General features: G+C 47.5%; 1 protein-coding gene across 6 annotated transcripts in view; it reads right to left on the bottom strand.

Moving 5' to 3' along the window:
• Window positions 1-21,187, bottom strand: part of LOC135111741 (uncharacterized) — a 383,652-nt gene extending 362,465 nt beyond the window's left edge. For 3 of the 6 annotated variants that reach the window (XM_064025465.1, XM_064025524.1, XM_064025578.1), the window contains exons 1-2: window positions 20,919-21,187; window positions 6,550-6,664 (exon numbers count right to left, since the gene is read on the bottom strand). In XM_064025465.1, the coding sequence (XP_063881535.1) occupies window positions 6,550-6,664; window positions 20,919-21,173 (370 nt within the window). In that variant the 5' untranslated portion in view covers window positions 21,174-21,187. Of the gene's footprint in view, window positions 1-6,549; window positions 6,665-14,346; window positions 14,406-20,918 lie in introns of all 6 variants that reach the window. The other 3 variants (XM_064025622.1, XM_064025713.1, XM_064025799.1) reach the window with 2 other exon arrangements.
• Window positions 21,188-21,401: the final 214 nt, after the last annotated feature.

The following is a 21,401-nucleotide window of genomic DNA, read 5'->3' as shown; positions in this document are numbered from 1 at the left end:
TTAATATAATCTAAATTCAGGCGGAAGTTGCACGCCTCTCCCGCAAAAAGACACGGGTTAATCTCACACTAAGATTAACAATCAAAAAATTGGAAAAAACTCGACAATTAAAAATAAAATCTTGGCCAGAGGAAATACTGAGGAGTAAACATAGGTGTGTGTGTGTGTGTGTGTGTGTGTGTGTGTGTGTGTGTGTGTGTGTGTGTGTGTGTGTGTGTGTGTGTGTGTGTGTGTGTTAACAACATTAATGAAGCGTAACAAACAGGTCATTAGCACACGAATCATGAAACTTATTTACGGGGCACCAAGACAAAAGAGAGAAAGAGAGAGAGAGAGAGAGAGAGAGAGAGAGAGAGAGAGAGAGAGAGAGAGAGAGAGAGAGAGAGAGAGAGAGAGAGAGAGAGAGAGAGAGAGAGAGAGAGAGAGAGAGAGAGAGTATTCTGAATCATGCCAAAATGCAACTAAAAATCCCAAATATCATGACTTCCAAATACCAGAAACAATAATGACAACCCTAGAGAACACACACACACACACACACACACACACACACACACACACACACGAAGAAAGTCAAGTCAGTCGTACTCGGCGGTAAAAAGAAAGAAAAACGGACGGAGGCTAATGAATCCACCGAGGAAAGACGAGGCAATTTCAGAAAATATGAAAAGGGAGGAAGTCGGAGGGAGTGAATTAAACCAGCGTGTATATCAAGGTGTCGCGGCCAAGACCCCGTGTGTCCCCGCCTGATAGTGAGGAGGCCGGGGGTGGAGGGGAAAGGAGGAGGAGGAGGAGGAGGAGGAGGAGGAGGAGGAGGAGGAGGAGGAGGAGGAGGAGGAGGAGGAGGAGGAGGAGGAGGAGGAGGTTAAAGAGGAACACAATCAAATGCAAAGGAAGAACAAGCAGCAGCAGACCTATTAGTGCTTAAAGGATTGTTTGTTTGGGCGATGTTATCAAAGTGAGCAAGATATGATAACATAGACGAGGAGGAGGAGGAGGAGGAGGAGGAGGAGGAGGAGGAGGAGGAGGAAGAAGAATAAGAGAAGGGGGAAGAAAAGAGAGTGAATACGTGAAAATACGCGGAGAAAAAGATATTAAAGATAAAAGGATATGATATATATTTATGAAAAGACGCTGAGAGAGAGAGAGAGAGAGAGAGAGAGAGAGAGAGAGAGAGAGAGAGAGAGAGAGAGAGAGAGAGAGAGAATGGTACACATGGTACACACAATGTAATGTAACAACGACGAACTTAAGAGAAAGAAATTTTGCTTCTAGAATAAACATCAATAAAAACTGTGTGTGTGTGTGTGTGTGTGTGTGTGTGCGCACGTGCCAAGCTCCACAAACAAGCGTGTATATCATCACGTCACCAGCGCGTCACACACTCTCCACTAAACATGAGGCTGTCGGGGCACACAGGAGTTTGGGACGTGAAGCTCGTGTGCTGGGTGGCGGGACGTGAGGTGAGGTGAATAGTGAAGGGCGTGACGAGATGTGACGGTGGTTCAGCAGCGTGCGGGGGAGGGTAGGGAAGTCAGACAATGGAGTAGAGTGAGAGTGTTGTGTGTGTTGGTGTGTGTGAGAGGGAAGAAGGGCAGGAAGACAGAGTGAGTTGGTGCAATTGTCTGTTTGAGACCTGCAGAGAAATGGAAGTATCTGAAATGGATCTTTTCTTTTTTCTGAAGTGTGAAGGAGGCTGTCCAAGGGTATACAAATAGTAATGTCCAATCAAATTATTCTCTCCTCCAGAACACTCCTCACCCTTAAGTCCCTCGCTGGAAGAGGGGTGAGTCAGTCGTGACTCTTTCATGAGTGGGTCCGTCAAGGTGTGAATTTGCACCAAGCCTCAAGAGTGAGAGAGACGGCAGCCCATCACTGAACCAGTGTCACTTTTGTTGTTCATATTTTCTACTACAAAAACTTTATTCCTTTTTATATATGTTGTTCAGTGCTATTAACAATCTGTTCTTGTTGCTGTTGCTGTTGTTTGTGGCGGTGATGGTAGTGGTGGCAAGATTCCCATGGCATGACCTCACACAAGTGGCAGTCTCCAGGGCTGCAGGGAGGCGTCACTGTAGCGTCATGGTTCATACTGAAAATCGCCATGCACAACTATCCAGTGTTCTGACTACTGTACTTATATATGAACATAGTAAGTCACAATCTACATACTTGCTTACTTGATCACGTTCAAGCATCATTCAACCTTTAGATATCAATCTGTTAATGCCGCCCCGAGCCTCCCTCCCTGGAGAGGGCGAGGCCTATCGCTCGGCGAGGTAATCGTCAGTAAAGAGTGAGAGTTGCCTCCCTGTAGGGAAATATTACTTGTCGTGTGGGCCAATGTGGGACCCCCGCGGCATGCAGACCCGCAATCTTTTTAGGTCTCAGCCCCTTGACGGCAGTCTGCACACGTGCCGTGGCAGCTCGTGAGCTGTCCTTTTATTAAATATCTCTTACTCTCGCTGTCTCTATACACGCACTGCATCAAACAACTACAAAAGTTAGGATTTCTCCCTCAAATCGCTACCCCAACTCGACCATCATTATCGCTCACCATTATTACTGATGGACGCCGTTTAAATGAAATAGTAAGAGAAAGGAGGCGGCGGGCAGCAGGGCGGGCGGGGAGCGGAGTGTTTTCCTACAGGTGAAGGCTTTATTACCTGCCAGCGGGGAGCTGACGCAACAAGTTATGGCCCATAAAAAGCACTTTATCGTCAATTTACGGATTATCTCATATTCTCGTTGACCTTAACATACACCGATACATCCTTAAACATCTCTTGAAAACACGATAATATCTTGTCCTTAAGCAGGATCAGGAACACTTCGAAACGCAAACTTTTATTGTACACAGCACACGCCGCGCCTGTCCTCTCCTAACACCACCAACACTAAACCTGTCCCACTCGTGGCTTCTGTCCCGAGGCGGGCACGGAGGGGGAAAAACATTACAACATTATCAAAGCGGTCATTAGGAGTCAGGTGAAAGCGAGAAGGAAGGCTAACCACTACATTACCACACACACACACACACACACACACACACACACACACACACACACACACACACACACACAACGTACAGCTTTCTTCCGTGTGAGCTGCGTGGTTCCTCACACCGCACGACACGTAGGCGCCCACCTGTGTCGCCCTGGGGAGCCTGCATTAAGAGAGCCACTCAAGAGGTACCTGATGTAATAAAACAATAGGGTGAATCTGGCTGCAATTTCCCCTTTTCCGTTGCCTCATTCCCTCAGGTCATGTAGGTTAATTCACAATGTGGGATAACTAGCAGTGATTTCCTCGTAATGTTCCTTTGTTCTCAAATCATAACTATTTTCTTTTTACTTCTAACTCTAAATTCATTATCTGTGATTCAGAAATATGTCATACAGGTTTCTGATGCCGTGTGACCGTGTTGCTTTAGCGTTGATCAAATAAATAAGTAAATAAATAAACATAAATAAAAAAACAATAACTTTACACTTTCACTGCTACACTTTCCTTTTTTTCATTCATATTCACCTACATCTTTTTAGACACTTATTTCAGCACTACAGTCTTTGAATAGTTCTGTTGGCTACAAAGATAAAGCAAATCTCTCTCTCTCTCTCTCTCTCTCTCTCTCTCTCTCTCTCTCTCTCTCTCTCTCTCTCTCTCTCTCTCTCTCTCTCTCTTCCTGGAAATATTTGTTAGCCTTCGATAGTTAAGAAAGGAAGACGTTGGCATTGTAAGCGTCAATCAGTCAATCAATCAATCAGTCAATCAAACAATGAGTCAAAATCTGCAAAAACTGACTAAAAGGAGCAGCATTTGTACACCTCCCCACCAACACCAGTGATCTCTGGGGGACAGGCAAAGTACTCGTACCTAAACAAGCAAGGAAGCATCTCACCACCACCACCACCACCACCACCACCACCACCAGAGCAGCATCATAACTTCACCACCACCACCACTACCACCTGAATCACAATGAAACACAACTTCCCCACTCTCTCTTCCCTCATCTCCTGCACCCACCCCGATGCTGCTGCTACTGCTGCTGCTGCCAGCGCCGCTCCCTCCAAGCTATAATATAAGCAAGCGCTCCTCTCCTTCCCTCCTCGCCTCGTATAGCCATTAAATGTACGAGAGATTAAACGAAGTGTTATCAGCCATTCTCTCACTTTTCCTCATTCTGTTACTCTGTTATCGTCGTCATCAACGGGTGTGCCGCGCGTCGCCCCCTCCTCGCCCCGCCTCTCAGTAATCAAGTGACACGGGATGGCTGCCGCACGAGCCCCGCCACAAGGCCACTATTAATGTTGTGTCAGGGTTTTGTAGCTAAAGTTTTGCCGCCCCGACCTAACCTCACCTTCCCCTCCTCCCTGAAGAAGTAGCAGCTCTCGCTCTCTCTCTCTCTCTCTCTCTCTCTCTCTCTCTCTCTCTCTCTCTCTCTCTCTCTCTCTCTCTCTCTCTCTCTCTCTCTCCTCCAGATTCCGAGGTGAGTCTTCCTCGTCTTCAATCCATTTTTTTTCTCTCTCCTCTTCTTTCACTCCACTTCAGCTTTCCTATAACATTCCTCCATTCCCTATAACAGAAATCACTTTTACATCTTTCCTCTTTCTCTCTCATTCGCCCTCCTCCTGACTCCTAACGTTATTTACCTCTTCCTAAGCTTATTTTTTTTCCTTCACCTCCTCTTCTTTCCTTCTCTTTTAACCTTTCTCCTATTCCTTCCCCCTTCTCTTTCCCTTTCTCCTATTCCTTCCTTCCTTCCTTTACTTCTCTTCCTCCTTCTCTGTCTCTCTCCTCTCAATTCCAACCTCTTCCTCTTTTCCATTTCAAGTTTTCCCTTCACTCCTCTCCGGCCTTTCCTTCCTCAATTCCTCCCATTTCTTCGTCCCGAGTTTTCGCCTTCCCCTTCCTTCCCTTCCCTTCCCTTCCCTTCCCTCAGCACATCCCTCCCAGGCCCCTGTGGCAAGTCTCCGGTCGCCCTGGTAACCAAATAGCGTGTGTGTGCGCGTGTGCGTAACAGAGGTCTTGCAGTCACCCTACTCATCATTAATAATAACGCAGAATTATGACACCCGGCCGCCTTTCCGTCGCCGGGTCTGCCTCCCCCAGCTTTATCTTAATCACACCGACTCCCCCGTCGCCCTCGCCGGGTTACAAGTGCAAAATTTATGGTAATAATGTTTCCTGCCGCGCTCATCTCGCCGGTATCATCCGCCATATTTATGAACCTCCTGTGACTTCCGACGGACCAAAGTTCTGGCGGGAAATTTTTTAACTGGCGGGAAAATTTAAAACGTCCCCAGCGCTGGTTAAGATTTGTGCCGCCGGGGGGCGTTGCGGAAACAAGGGTGGATGCCGCCAGAGTTACGGGGAGACTTTTTTTTTGGTGCTCTTTTTTCTTAACGTCATCTCCCTTAATGGAAAAGTTGCCTTATGAATTGATGTGGAAAACGAGCTGTTAAGTTGTCAACGCGTGGAAAAGAGGGTGACCTAAGGCGGCCTCGCGGGAACCTGCCTCGCGCCGCACTCCAGACCCGACGACACTACCTAATATGTAATTATATTTTACCTAATTTAGTCTCGTGTTGCTCAAGCATCACCGTAATTGGAATGCATTTGTTCCACTTTGCCCGCTCGTTCCATTTGCTGCAATAATCACACTGAGATACAGGGACGAGGGAAGGTGTGTGGGGAGGAGACGCGGGTGTGTGTGTGTGGCGGCGTCTCCTTCAAGTGGCGGGAGGTGTGGAGTGTGCTCGTGTTTAGCAGCGTCGACAACTCATCAAGACTCGCGCGGCACAGGTGCGGCTGACGGAGTGACTGGCGCAGAGCATGTGTAGGGGTGAAGTGGCAGAACCCGTGACGGAGACGCTACTGTTGCTGCTACGGGCGAGGAATGCATAGAGAGAAGGGAAGAGGAGTGTGGTCGATAAGCCATGTGGGCGCCTTAATGTATGTGTGTTTCCTTGCCCTTAGAGGTCTTGGCGAGGTTACTGAGTCCCACTAACTGGAGACTCAAGAAACCAGGCTAAGCTAAAGGCAACTGTGAAATATCCGGATACGTTGAGAGGACACAGGGGAAGGAAAGGACGCGGATGTGTTGCTGGAGAAGTGAGCGGTGGAGTCTGTTGCACTTCCACCCCTACCACGCCAAGCACACTTCCATCCCACTCACTGCAGTACCACACCCTCCACCACCACCCGTAACACAATTACCACATCACTCATCATCTCTACCACTATCTCATCCGCTCCTGTCACCACTGCAACCACCACCACCATCGCATACATTTCTCACCACCTCCCATCACAGTAACCATCACTTGTCCTACCAACCATACCATACCACCACCACCACCATCACCACCACCACCGCCACCGCCACCTGAGCCAGGGATCACGGAACACCTTCATCATCCGGGCCACGTCACCTCTCCCCGAGTTCTCACAAGTCTCGGAGAAAAATATCTTAGGAAATGCTTGCTTTTCAGATTTACCTGAAGTCATAAGTCTTTAGCGGTGGGCGTGATGGATCACACTAACCTGGAGACGCTTGGTTCCCGACGGTGGATGAAGTCCCGCCCTCTTTCTCCCTTTCTCTCTCTCTCTCTCTTTCTCTCCCGACGACGTTCATTCTCCCTGGGAATTTGTCGGGGTCCTGAAAACAAATTAAAATCACGCCATAATTCTACGCCACAGATCATAATTGTCAACACTAATTATCAAGAATGGTCTCCCTCGACATCCATCAGGGCGCGGCTTCCTCTTCGGCAGGCGGAGAGACGGGCGGTGGGAGGGGAGAAGTGGAGGGAGAGATGAAGAGAAGGGGGGAGGGAGGGAGGGGAGAAAAACAGTTCGCGGTCCGGCCCTCTAAGTCACCCCGCTGGAATTATGAGAGAAACCGGGAAGTAGTAGCGGAAATTGGCTCCACACACTGACAGGCTCCTTACCCGCTGATTTACATTGGCAGGCCGGGAATGCTTGCCACACAATGACCGCCGCTGATGAGAGGCAGCGGCGGGGGTGAGGCAGCGGCGGCCGGCGGTCCTGTCTTCCGGGGACAGCTGAGGCATGAGGAGTGAAGGCTTTTCCTGTTTCTGTATATATTTTCCTCGGATACGGTCATGAACAGCCGCCTAAGTAAATACATGACAAGAAATAAAACTCACGTGTATCATCCCTTTAGAATTTTCCCAGTTTCTTGATGGTGTGGTTGTGTCTTCTTGTCCATGTCTTCTCATCCTCTACGTGAGTAACGCCCTAAATTAATGTTACTTGATCATCGTCATCAACCACTGTTTTCCCTGAGTGATCACGGTTTGACTTACACTCCAATGAGCTTAGCAAAAAGAATCGAGTCCTTTTCGATGCAGATACGTATTTTTTCATGTTTTTTTTTTCTCCCTCATTTTTTTCAGCAAAATGGAATCATACTATCAACTACTGTAATGATGATAATGGCGTGATGATGGCATGGATTCTGTGTTCACTCCAGTCTCTGTACCTTTATGTCCAAACATTCACATTTCGCTATACACCGACAATGAAAAAGCTTGAAAATACGCAAGCCTCAACATTCCCAAGAGTGAGAAGGACATACCTAATCTTCACCCTCAGTAATGATCATGTCTTTAACCCGCCCCTCCTTCAGACACCCTCCCATTCTCCACCGTTCATTAGGCAAATAAACAATTCCACACAGCATCACCATCACAAAAAACACAGGAACATAGGGAAAGCTTCAAGAAACCAGCAGGTCTACACGTGGCATTCCCTCTGCAAAACACTCCAACAACTACCTGTCATTATTATCCACTTCACCTATATATTTCGAAGTCTATGAAATCGGCCACTAACGACTTGATTATTGAGTCTATTAACCATTCACCACTGTAACTTGATAATCGACTTCTTTCTGCCCTTTTAAACCTAACTTCATCAAACATTCCACAGACACAATGCACCACCTTTATGTACACCTCCACTGAGACCCACCTTCCCCCCTCCATCCAGCAGCATCCCCACCAATAATAACCCTCCCATAGCTTAGCCACGGTTGCAAAGTGATGATGATTACACTGTTACGTCATCACTTTAGGTTATGTTCCTACTTTTATGGGCTACAACGAGAGAAATATATAAATCCCTAAGGGCCTTGCGAGATGCTGAGTGTGTGTGTGTGTGTGTGTGTGTGTGTGTGTGTGTGTGTGTGTGTGTGTGTGTGTGTGTGTGTGTGTGTAGAAAGAAGGCAATGAGGGCGGTAGTTTATGAATAGCTGATGAGAGGGAATGCTTTGGTGGGTGAGAGAGCTCCACCCGCGTTACTGCTGAGTGATCTTGGACACAGGAGGGATCATCAGGCCTCCACTAGCCGGACGAGGATGGCTGAGTGGTATGGAAGGCCTGAGAAAGGTGAACTGTAAAGTCTGCCTCTACGTATGGTTCTTCCTCTTCTCCATGGCTGGTTATTCTTCCTCTTGTTATGGCCATATAATATGATTTTGCTTCTTCTTGTATTGTTTCTTTCGCTGCTTAGGTTAGGTTGGGTTAGGTTTTTTTTTTTCCAAAGGTATTTTTTTCCCAAAGTTCCAAAGGTATATTGATTCTTTTTTTTTCCTTGTATATTCCTCCTTCTTCATCTGCTCTTATTTCTCATCCTCCTCTTTCTCCTGTTTCTCCTCCTCCCCCTACTGAAAACGAGGATAATTAAAAAAAACATGGCACACACTTTTTTTTTTTTCCATATTCAACTTCGTTCACACTAATAAGAGTGAGTCACTATTAAGGTACTGGAGTGGACCGGTACTCAGGTCATACAAGCCTCAGGTCAGATGATCCTCAAGACAGATCGGCCTGCAAAAAGGCCTCAGGACGTTTGGTACTCCAGACACTTGGTACCCAAACAACCTGGTCCTTAAAATGTCTCTAGAATTAGACATCTGGACTACAGGCTTCGTGATAGGCAGCATGTAGGTCAGCACACACTAATATTATGTTCAACAAACCATCCATCTACTTATTCAACCATATCCACCCATCCACTCAACACCATATCCACCCACTCACATCCACCCACCCCACCCAGAGCCGTAACTCCATCCATCTATCCACCGACCCACACTCACCCACCCACGCACCTCCATTAGCCCACCAATCAAGCCATCCACTCAACCACATCCACCCATCCACCGCACACCTGACCCTGAGCACCATCCGCCCCAGTACCAAGTGACTGTAAACCCAATAATAAGCCACATTTATAGTAAAGGTTAGCAATGTATTCATAATCAACAAAGAATAAAGACACACGATCTGCGAAAATCACTTCTGAATAATTACAGAAAACTTTAGAACACACAAGGTCAGTCTTTCACCTCATCATATCATCTGATCCCAAATTTTGTTTTTTAAACGTGTAAGTGCAAACTGAATTGTTACAAATGGGAGAGAGAGAGAGAGAGAGAGAGAGAGAGAGAGAGAGAGAGAGAGAGAGAGAGAGAGAGAGAGAGAGAGAGAGAGAGAGAGAGAGAGAGAGAGAGAGACTGAAAGACTACCAGTGAGGGACGGATTGGCCCCGCCCCGCCCCCTACCCCGCGTGGCCGGTCTGAAGGTCCATTACAGTTAAGTTTGATTTATTTCCCTGATGGCCGTCAAGCCCCCCACCGCCCCTCGGGCCTCGCCACCACCCGCTCCTGCCACTCATGCGCCCCTCTGCGCTGGGCACGGGAATCGTCCACTAAAACTCTAGGTCTGTTCCTCTGAATGGTCACCACTGCGTTGCTTCCTTTTACCACAAACACATGTATTGAGTGGATTTACCAACACGCCGCCGCGAGACTCACCACTTGCATAACGCTGGAGATCCCAGGACTCTCCGACCCCCGCCCACGGCCGCCAGCCCGCCCTCACCACGCGTTCAGTGAGGAGCACACTGAAAGCAGCCAAGCAACTACATGCAAGAATTGATCGTTTGATATTATCTATCAAAAAAGCAGTAAGTGGGCAACATCATCACCATCATTAGCAACAGCAGCAGAATCAACAGCAGCACCAGCAGCAGCACCAGTGGCCGCAGGAACAGCAACAGCAGCACGAGTGGCAGCTGCAGCGGCGGCCCCTCCACACTGAGCCATCAGCCACCGCCTGCCACTGCCAGCGTGTGTCAGCCTCCCTCTCACTCATCCTTTAAATTCCTGTCAAGCTGATTTGATTTGTGAACCCAAAAATTCATCCATAAATATCCAGTGCTAATTACGGACCACGTGTGCTGCAGTGAGAGCATGAGCCAGGCTGTGATACATCGTCCGCCTTGCACGGCCGCCCACCGGCCCGCGACACCCTGGGACAGCCACAGTGCTCAGACCTAAGGGAAGTCTGGCCAAGACATCACCACTGATTGATATAAAAATGCCCTTTAACACAAATAACCAAATTACGATGAAAATTATCCATATGATCTGATATTTTACGTGGAGCATCGATATGTATTCAGATTTTTTTTTAAGAAGGCGATTTAGAGAAAAATTATATGCCTTACAGTAACACTGGGATGCAGACGGAAACGGGAGGTTCCTGACTCACCGTGGACCTCAGCCAAGCACCCAAAAGGAACACAGGTGTCATCATCACACACTCAAGGTCACACAAATAATTTCCGTCTGCCGCTGCCGGCAAGTATCAGGCTGTCCATCTACACGAGTACTTCTCCCTTTTTCCCTGACCTCTACACACCAGTATACGGAAGTGTGTGTGTGGTGCACTGTGCTCGAACAAAAATCCATGTATAACACCTGTATTATATTGGCCTGTCTTCCTTCGTATGACAAGACAAGTGTGTGTGTGTGTGTGTGTGTGTGTGTGTGTGTGTGTGTGTGTGTGTGTGTGTGTGTGTGTGTGTGTGTGTGTGTGTGTGTGTGTGTGTGTGTGTGTGTGTGTGTGTGTGTGTGTGTGTGTGTGTGTGTGTACGTGCGTCCGTGCACCACACCGCAGGTATGACTATATAGCTTATGCCACGCCTCGTCCCGTTCTGGTCTCGTCCACTTAGCAAACCACATTAATTAAAACGTCACCAGCTTTATTTGGCTTATTTTTCTTCTGCGCCATGTACCTTTTTTTTTATTTCGTAATCAAACACACACACACACACACACACACACACACACACACACACACACACACACACACACACACACACAAGACAATCTGACCGTGCACGCCACACAGTGACGCATTCACACACACACACACACGTTCATAACTCCACAGATAGCCGTGTACAGCTTTCCGATATAACAATAATAATAATAACCATCCCGGAGCCGCTCAGAGTTATAGTTGTAAAACACAATCGCGCCTCCAAGCTTGTTTTCACCACTCGGGGGGACGGTAAGGGGGGCGGGGCAGGAGGAGGAGGAGGAGGAGGAGGAGGAGGAGGAGGAGGAGGAGGAGGAGGTGGTGGTGGTGGTGGTCTGCCCTGAAAATAGCTTGTCCGAACCCCAAATGGCTAGTATATGTATCCCTAATTTATGGTCGGCCTCCCAATGTGACACTTTAATTGTTATATTCCGAATCAATTAAAATATACTGCGTCAGTGGAGCACGCCGCCCAAATGTTGCAATAAACACGCAGCGCCGCCTCAAGTGACGCCCCGCCGAGGCTGTTCCCGCTTATCCCCGCGGCGGACCCAAGCGGGCATTGACAAAACACTTCGCACCGACTAAATGCCGCAGAATTTCCGATTGAGCGCCGTCGGCCGAGCATTAGATTAGGCGGAGGGTCATCTGGGAAGTGGTGGTGGTGGTGGTGGTGGTGGTTGTTCGTTTGCACACATAAATGGAAATCACGGCGAGTTTCCACTGATGTTGACCTTTATTCTTCATTACTCTCTCTCTCTCTCTCTCTCTCTCTCTCTCTCTCTCTCTCTCTCTCTCTCTCTCTCTCTCTCTCTCTCTTCCCTAAACCCAAACATTCACTACAATACAATTGATCATCATACATACATAATTTGTAGCCTGTACATTCTGTTTTCACCGAGCGGTACAGTGCTTAGGGTCCTGGAGTCAGCCGATATTACAACTTTACACTTGTGGACACTTGAAGCCTAAAACCTTTCATGCAATCTAGAAAAAAGGATAAAACATGACCCAGCAGCTTCTCTAGTTTTGGAAGTAATCCCTTATACTCATTTACAATTCAAAATCCTTGCGGAAAGTCACAATTCTGAATATTACCAGGAATCTAAACTACACAGCAAGACTCAAACGAAACAAGCAAAAAAAAAAAAAACATAAAGGTAAACAACAAATAAACATCATCTTATCTAACCAAAAATGAAAATAACTATAAACCGCATCACATTTATTCTATCACAACACCACACAAATTACGAGTACACCTGTCAGTTCACATCAACATTTCTCTTCGCCTTCCTTCACCATCCAGCCACTCGAACGCAAAACTAACACAACACACGCGCACTACCCCTACACACACTCCTACAGCTCCACCTTGCTCCCACATGTAGCGCGCTGCAGTCAATTCCACCAGCACCCGGACAGGACAAGACTCAGCTGGATGGTCGAGGCACGTGGCGACTTTCAGGGTTCGGAAAAAACACTTGGTTGGCATCCCATGATTCCAGGCCAGCGTGACTCCGCTTTTAATGTTGCTGCTGCACCTGAGACTAGCAACACCAATACTTCCCGCACCCTTTCTCCTCCTGCTGCTCCTGCTCCTCCTCCTCCTCCCGGCTCTCCTCCTTCACCTAACCACCCTCCCTCTCCCCCTACACTGAGTTTCTCCCGCCGGTTCCATGACAAACGAAACATTCCTTAGAGCAAAATGTACGAGGGTGATTAAGTTCAGAAATAAATTCAAATTCAATCAGCAGAAAGAGAGAATCACCTCATTTTTCAATACCTCGAGGAACTGAGGAGGAGGAAGAGGAGGAGGAGGCGGCGGAGGCGGAGAGAGGAGAAGTGAGGAGGGGAGGGAGGTAAAGGAGAGACGGGAGGGAGGCTGGGAGGGAGAAGTGTATGAAGGAGAGAGAGAGAGAGAGAGAGAGAGAGAGAGAGAGAGAGAGAGAGAGAGAGAGAGAGAGAGAGAGAGAGAGAGAGAGAGAGAGAGAGAGAGAGTGCGTTTCGGGAGAGAAGGGAGAGGGAGAGAGGCAAAAGAAAAGAATGTGGGAGAGATGGAACAACAATGAAGAAAGAGAGATGCTCATGTAGAGAAAGAGAGGGAAAAAGGGAATAGTGGAGGGGAAGTGGAGTAAGAGAGTGAGAGAAGAAAAAAAAAGAACTGTTGTGTAATTGGAAAAAAAGACAAAGAAAAGAAGAAAAAGAAGCAGAGGGAAAATGAGAACAAGCAAAGGAAGAGAAAAGAGAGTGAGGCCAACAGGCTGAGGCAGAGAGAGAGAGAGAGAGAGGGAGAGAAAGAGAGAGAGAGAGATAGAATAAAAGCAAGAAACGGGAGGAAAAAAGACACAAAGGAAGGTAGAAAAAGATAGGGAGGAGTCAGAAATAATAATAGGAGAGAGAGAGAGAGAGAGAGAGAGAGAGAGAGAGAGAGAGAGAGAGAGAGAGAGAGAGAGAGAGAGAGAGAGAGAGAGAGAGAGAGAGAGAGAATAGGAAAGCGTCTCACCGTGGCTGAAGTGAGAAGAAATAAATTAAATAATCCTGTACAAATGATGCGTGATACGACACAACAGCGCCAACCTAATATCACGGGAAATAGACTTCATAATTTTCAGGCAGGAAAGACCGAGGCTGGAGACTTAAATCCTTGAGGGAGGGAGGAACGGGAGGGAGGGAGAGAGGGTCGGCAAAGGAGGATGGCGGGAAGGAAGGAACGAGGGGATGGGGAGAGGAAGGGATAGCAAAGGAGGATGGAGGGAAGGGAAAGAAGAGGAGAGACACGTGGATGGAGAGAAAGAAGGAATAGATGAGAGGAAACGGCGGGGAGGTAGAAAGGAAGGAAGGGAAGGAGAAAGGAACGGGATAGAACAGATGAAGGGAAATAAGAGATAAGGGAAGAAAGTTGGGGAGAGAGGGAGAGAGAGAGAGTTACACACAAAAACAGAAACAAGTAAACAAAATGAGGTCAGTACAAAAAAATAATAATAATATGACGATGAAGAAGGGGAAGAAAAAAAGGAGGAGAACGAAGACGTGAAGCAACACATGAAAACTAAGTAGAGATTAAAGGAAAAAGAATAATACTAAGAAAGCAGAAGCTCATGGTAGTAAGAGGACCTAATCATTACTGGACTGAAGGAGAGAGAGACAGAAGGCGAGGCAGAGAAGGGGATGAGAAAGAGAGAGTGGCAGATAGGAACCTACTTACAATTCTTGCTTCAACGAACGCCAGGGAGCACAAGCATGAGGAGCAACAGCAGCAGCAGTCTGGAATATAATGGTGGTGACGCAACTGAAGGTAAATCATGACAGGTGAAAAACTGAATAAATAAGTAGTTAGATAAATAAATAAATGAAATGAAATCAATTAAAAGTAAATATAAAAAAAAATAAGTCATTTGATTACAGTGAATGGTAAATTTGAAAGTGAATCAGTGGAAAGCGAATGAAATGCAGTAATAACAATAGTAATAACAATGATAACAACAACAACAACAACAACAACAACAACAACAACAACAATTATAACAAATAAAACAATAATAATAATAATAATAATAACAATAATAACAATAATAATAATAATAATAATAATAATAATAATAATAATAATAATAATAAAAATAATAATAATAATAGAGGCGAAGAACCTGAAAATAGAAAGCAAAAAGCATAATATAAATTGAATAAACGACAAGATAAGAAAACAATAAGAAGAAATATTAGACAAGAAGAAAAAATAAGAGTATATGATGATAACAGAGAGGGGAGGAAAAGGAGAAGGAGGAGAAGTGGGGGACAAGCAAGAAAGAATGATTAGAGAAAAGAGAGGTAAAAGAAAAGGAGGAGGAGGAGGAGGAGGAGGAGGAGGAGGAGGAGGAGGAGGAGGAGATGCAATAGCAATAGGTTAGAATGCTGTTAGAAGGAAGTCAAAAAGAGCTGACACGGGTGGACGGGAGAGTGTGACCCCCAAGGCTGCTCCATCATACCCACAACGGCCTGCCGCACGCCCCCACCCTCCCCCACCCTCTCCTGTCCTCCCCAACCACTGCAGAACAACTCCCCTTCTTCACCCTTCCCTCGCTGGTCTCCTTACCTCCCCCACACGTTTCAATACCACGAAGGGGAAACTCCCACCCTATTTTCCCCTTTTTTTCACCCTATTGCAATTATTTATTTCCCTTATCGCAACCCTCGCCGCTTCCCAGACACACCCTCCCTTCCCCTCCTTGCCCAGTGCCACCTGTCCGCCGGCATTGTTGTCTGGCGCGTCCACACAAGGTCTGGTTTTCATTGCACTCGTTTGGTGCTTAATCGCCTCTTGTCTTGATCCTTACACTCGTACAGATCCCGCCACACCGAGCGTCTGGCTGGCTGAAGCACGTCACTCAAGGGAACCTAACCACTTGTACACCTGACGTAAATGTACATGTGCTGCTAAATAATGATAAATAACGACATCCGTAAGATTCTTAACTGTATTTGTATTCATCTTAAAACTTAAAGCTGTCATGTTGCACGTAAGTCCTTTATGTTTCCAGAGACGAAAATGTTTTAAACTCACCACCACCACAAGCAGACAGTCACATGAGGTTCCTGCGCTGGCGTCCCTTGCAGCAGGCCACCGCCGCCGCCCACACCTCGCTCACTCCAACACACTCGTCGGGAGCAGGATCACAATAAAATGTACGGCCTAATTTTCTTCCGAGACTCTCCACTTCATCCTGAGGAGGCGGAACTGTCTCTCCTCTCTTTCTCAGTCGGAGCCTCCTCGAGCTGGTAGCGGCCACCCTCCCTCCCTCTCACCCTCCCTCCGTCCCTCCCTAACCTTCCTCCCAGTCCTGCCTCCCCCCAGCCATGCCGCCTCATCCCCGCTAACACAAACACTGCCTTCAGGAGAACACACTGCCCTCCTCTCCGGCTCCTCCGAAGCGCTTCCAATCTTCCACACTTCACCCGGCCAGATCAGGATCCCCACGTCGAGAGTGCATTTCCTTCCTCGTTTCCATTCGTAACACGGAAGAAAAAACGTCTCTCTCAACCCATCCGACTCTGGATTCACGGCCCGTTTGACCTGTGGACTCGGCGGACACCCATCTACATCTGCCAGGGGACTCGCACCAAAAAATTTAATGCTACATAAAGAATTTCTCGCGGGAGTCTCGTCTGAGTGAGTTCGGTCTCGTCTCGACGCCCAAGACCTGCCATCCCCAACACCCTTCTATCAGCCGGTCGGGAATTCAATATCGAGCTGAGGGCTGATGCAAGGAGGCTCAGGATACATTTGGGTTCCGATCCGACCCCGGGCTGGTGATGCTATTGCGTCTATAGAGGGCGAGACGAGCGGACGGATGGCGGGGCGATCGAGGCGAAGGGGACGCGATGGAGGGGTGGATAGAGAACGAGCCATAGGGAGTAAAATGAGGAGTGAGGAAAGTGGAGGGAAAGTGGGCGGCTGCAGGAGACTGAGATAGGGAGATAAGGGAATGGAAAGTGGTGGAGGGGAAAAAGAGAGATGGGGATTAGTGAGAGGAGGGAAGGAAAGAAGGGAGGCCAGGGACTCTGCACCACCTCTTGCTACGAGAATCATTATACTTCACATTCAGGATAAAAAAAACATAACTCACATCTTGCTGCCTTTAGGGATCGCCACAGTGAATCACACGTCACCTAGTTACTGTCCTCTGTTACAACTAACCTCCGCATGGCTTCCTCTCTTCTTCCCGTTTGATAGTTCAGTCTCCTATACTCGTACATCCACGTACCCGCACAGTGCTGTCAAAACCACATCAGCTTCGTCTCTCTGTTTTTGTCTCCAACTGACATACGTGGGCTGTCACTCTACCATGCTCATTTTTGCTAATATGACAAGGACACACACACACACACACACACACACACACCAGGAACAATAACAGAACCAAACAAAGATAATACGAGTAGCAAGAACAAAGACACTTTATATACAGGCACAAACAGCCAGCCATACATACAGATACACACATAAAAAGAAGAAAAAAAAAAGCAAAAATCATACAGCATCTCTCGTATTTAACTTAACCATCCCAGTCCCCTCACTCCCTCCCTCTATCACTCCATAACCATTCAGGGCAGCAGGACAGTAACACATCTGGGGAGCTCCGGGCGAAGGGCTACTGAAGGACCGAGAGGGAGGCGGTGAAGGAGGCAGTGAAGGTAGCGTGGGGAACAGTCCTGCCGCCGCCCCAGCATGTGAGGGGAAGTGAATGTCCTGGTAAACACTTGTAAATCATGCTAAGTGGGGAGCCAGGTGGAGGAATGGAGGGGAGGTGGCTGGGGAAAGATAAAGTTGAGATGGAGACGAGTAACGATGATGGCGAGGTGTGTATGGTGGAAGAAAGAAGACGCAAAAGGAAACGAAGGAACAGGAGAACAGAAGAAAAGAAAGGAAATTAACAAAAAAAGAAAGAAAACGGATTGGTGGAGGAACAGAGCAGGAAGAATTAGGCTAAAGAAGAAACGAATAGAAGAAAAGAAGAACGAAAGCTGAGAAGAAGGAAATAAAAAAACAATGAAGTAAGACAGAGAGTAAAGGAGGGAGAAAGTTAGAGGGTGATAGGAGAGAAGTGGATGCGGGGAGGAGGAAGGGGGAGGAAGGGGTAGAAAGGAAGGAAGGCAGGAGGGAGAGGGGAGAGGCAGCGATGTGGAGGGACAAGGGAAGGAGGAAAGGAGGGGATGCTTTTCTCAAGCCCCTCACCACTCACTCATGGACTTTTAATAACGACGCGGCACAGGAAAATATGCACATCCCGGCGAGTAAAGTGAGCCGGAGGAGTGCGCGTCGCGAAATACACTCCGCCATAAATTGAGTACAGAGTCATGAAGATGGCGGAGATTATGAATGCGGCGCAGTATTTCAGGAGACGCTTCATATTGAGGCCGCGGGTACTTGGCAAAATTGCAATAATAACTCAGGGGCATCACGGGGAATGGTGTGGAACAGAACGAGCCTCACTTCTCCCACTCCTCCTCTTCTCTTCCTCCTCTCCGCCTCCTCCGCCGCCTTCTCCTCCTCCTCCTCCTCCTCCTCCTCCTCCTCCTCCTCCTCCTCCTCCCACGGCAGCAGCAGCAGAACGATGGGATTCTCCTCAGAAGGATGCGATTGTTTCATATAAAGGATTAGTGCTCCTTATCCTGCATTCTCTCCTTCTCTCCATCCTCCCCTCCCTCCTTCCTCCTCCCAACCCAAGACCTAAAGATTGTTTCGGAGAGGCAGCAGGCGTTTCGTTCCCGGGTGTCTTTACACTTCTTATTTCACTTTATCATTTCCCAGGTCGGTGTCGTCCCCGGGTCCGCCACACATCACAGTTTGGCCCGAAAAACCTATCGAGCTTAAGCGCTAAATCATCCTTCACTGATGCATTATGTTGGCGCGGGAAGGATGATTGAATTATTTTTTTATAACGTCTGACCTAGCAAGGAAAGAAAATTGGTAGCTTAAAAGATGCGTTGATAGATACCGTCACACAGCGAGACACTAATGAACGGCAATCTGCTATTGGATCATCGGCCCCAGGCAGCGAGTGCACGGCAGGGCGGCGGACAGCACCCATCACGGACTTCCGGCTCCAAACATTATATCTCTAACGAAACGCTGCTAAATTCAGGCAATGGTCAGCTGACTGGGAGAGGGAGAAAGACGAGGAGCAGGAGCAGCAGCAGTACGAGTCAGAGTAGTAGAGGGAGGAGGGAGACAGGAGGCGGGGAGAGAGAGAGAGTAAGGGAGAGGAGGGGAGGAGGGAGTGAAGGGGGAAGGCGCTCTGACCACCGAAGATAAGCTTGCCTGATCACCCAAGAAATAAATCACACACTTCCTCATCCCGAACTGAGCAGCAAATTATTTCCCTTTATCAGCAGGCGTGGCGAGCATAATATGTTTCCGTTTATTGAGACGTAGTCGGCGGTGATGCAAGGATCCTGGTCGATAAGGCCCGTAAATCTTTGTAAAGGATTGGTTGCCTTCCTATTAAGGATTCCAGGCGCCACTCCGGATCCCTCATAAGGCTGTGATGTATCCTTGCAGCTCCTCGCCGGCCGGAGATTATCAGTCTGTGTGGGCTGACGGCGGGAGGGAGTCGGTAAGTGAAGGTAAGTGATCCGAGGGTCCGTAACGAAGCCTTGCTCATTCATCGCCTCATTGCTCGCTCTCATTTGCCCACTGCTGCACTTGTATACACACACACATACATACATACACAGACACACACACTACGCATGCTTAGGAAATAATCTACGTCAACATATTTCAGCCTCAAGAAAGTCAAAGATGAAAATCAATCCAGTAGCGTAAATCTTCTTCCTCCCTCAAGAAGAAAAAAAATAAATAAATGGCTCTACACAAATTCCATTTAAAGTCTTTGGCAATGAACGATGCATAGAATTATTTATCATTACATTTTCACCTAAGACTACGAGCAAAAGAAAACGCGTGCCCGTGCCTCGTCATCAAAAAAAAAAGTCACTCTCTGCTCCATCAACGGAAGGAGAAAGAAGGAAAACATGTGCGCGGCAGACTTCATTGCTTCTTCTTCTCTTCGCTCCATAAAAAAAAAAAAAATGAAATGATATAAAAAAAAAGGAGAGAGATCCTTCTGCCAACACCTCCCGCAACACTGCCTCGGCTTCATTCAGCGCTCCGTCAATAGCAGCGTCTGGCTGATTGAGCGGACGAGAGCTATTTGGGTATTCTGAACGAGGCGGGGCACCACCAGGCACCACCAGGCCACTGGATCACCGCCGGGAATGGCAAGAGTGGCAGCTTCACTCATCCATCATAAACGACCCAATAAATCCGGCGCGGTGTCAATAGCACATCAGATCCTATTCAGAGAGCTTCCGTAAAATAGTCGTAATTTATCTGAATCTATTAGCATAACCTGACAGTAAATCAAGATCCTGTGATATGAAAAACATTAACGTCGCGAGATAAACTCTTGGATTCCCCGGTTTATGGAGGTATAATTGACTATATTTTACGCCGAGACGAGGCTCAGTTCGGCCCCGCAAGGAACTTTACTTTTTGAGCTGCACTTTTTCTCTCGTGTGAATGGCTCTGAGGCGGAGGTCGGGAGGGGAGGCTTAGTTTATCCCCGTGCACGCGTATGGCTCAAGATACGGGGAGCGGGGGAGATGAGGGAGGCGTGTTGACAAGGGAATGGGGGCTTTACCGGGGTCGGGGAAGGAAAGGACGAGAAAGACAAGGGTGGGGCTGTTGAGAGTGGAGTGGTGGTGCCAAGGAGGGGTTGTTGAAGGGTTAGAGGGGGAGCAGGGATGAGTAAGAAGGGTAGGGATAGAGGGACGGGGCAATGACGGGCGGGTGGAATGCGGGGAGGGGGGGAGTGTTGTCTTGTGGGAGGTGAGCTGTGATGAGGAAACAAGCGGACGAGGCTTCTCTGTCTACTCGGCAACAAGACCAAACTGCTGATCTATTAATGTTTTCCTTGGATGTTTATTGAAAATCTTATCCACTAACTTCAAAGGACATAACAGTTAACAAATGGGATTATCATAATGTCATTGTAGTAAACAAAAAGGCAACTAGGGAAGAGCGCAAACATCATCCACAGTAATTAGCAGTTAAGGGCAAGTTTAAATGACCTGCTCAACCATCAATTATAATACAACAGTCAAACTATGGCGCATTTCTAAGCTGGATCATCATCAAAGGCCAACATAACTTTGCTGTCACACTGTACGATGATACTGCAAGACAAATGTTTATTGTGATGGAGCAAGGCCTACCTGAGATGGCAGCGAGAGACATTGAGACCCAAACCGAGGACCGTCTTGCGAAATCGGCACCACTGACTCACTAGGACGCCACACGACAATGTCCCCAGCAGCCATGTGTCTTCCAGATGTGCCTTGTCCGTCTACAGTAATTAGACTCATAACAAACCAAGTAAACAACCACCAGGAGCCGTCACTCCCCGCCACCGCAACAAGCACCACACGCACCAGGAGAGTGAAACTGGTGAGGCAAGGGGCATGAGGCATCTGGTCCTGATGACGTCACAGTAAGCTAGTCAAATCAAAGACTATAGTTTGAATACTGGATTAATTATTATCTTTAACTCTTACTATGAGACGCATTAAAACCTTAGATAATTCTGAAGAAAATTACTATAAGCGATTAAACTGTTAAAGAAAACGGTAAGCATGTGTGACAGTAAATACTTGTCTTTGAAATCTGCTGTATAGGATACGGGCCTAATAACATTTTTA

Source organism: Scylla paramamosain, chromosome 1 (assembly GCF_035594125.1).
Source record: "Scylla paramamosain isolate STU-SP2022 chromosome 1, ASM3559412v1, whole genome shotgun sequence".
NCBI classification, from domain to species: Eukaryota; Metazoa; Arthropoda; class Malacostraca; order Decapoda; family Portunidae; genus Scylla; species Scylla paramamosain.
Note: the sequence above shows the minus strand (reverse complement) of the source record. Positions and strands in the feature narration are given on the sequence as shown.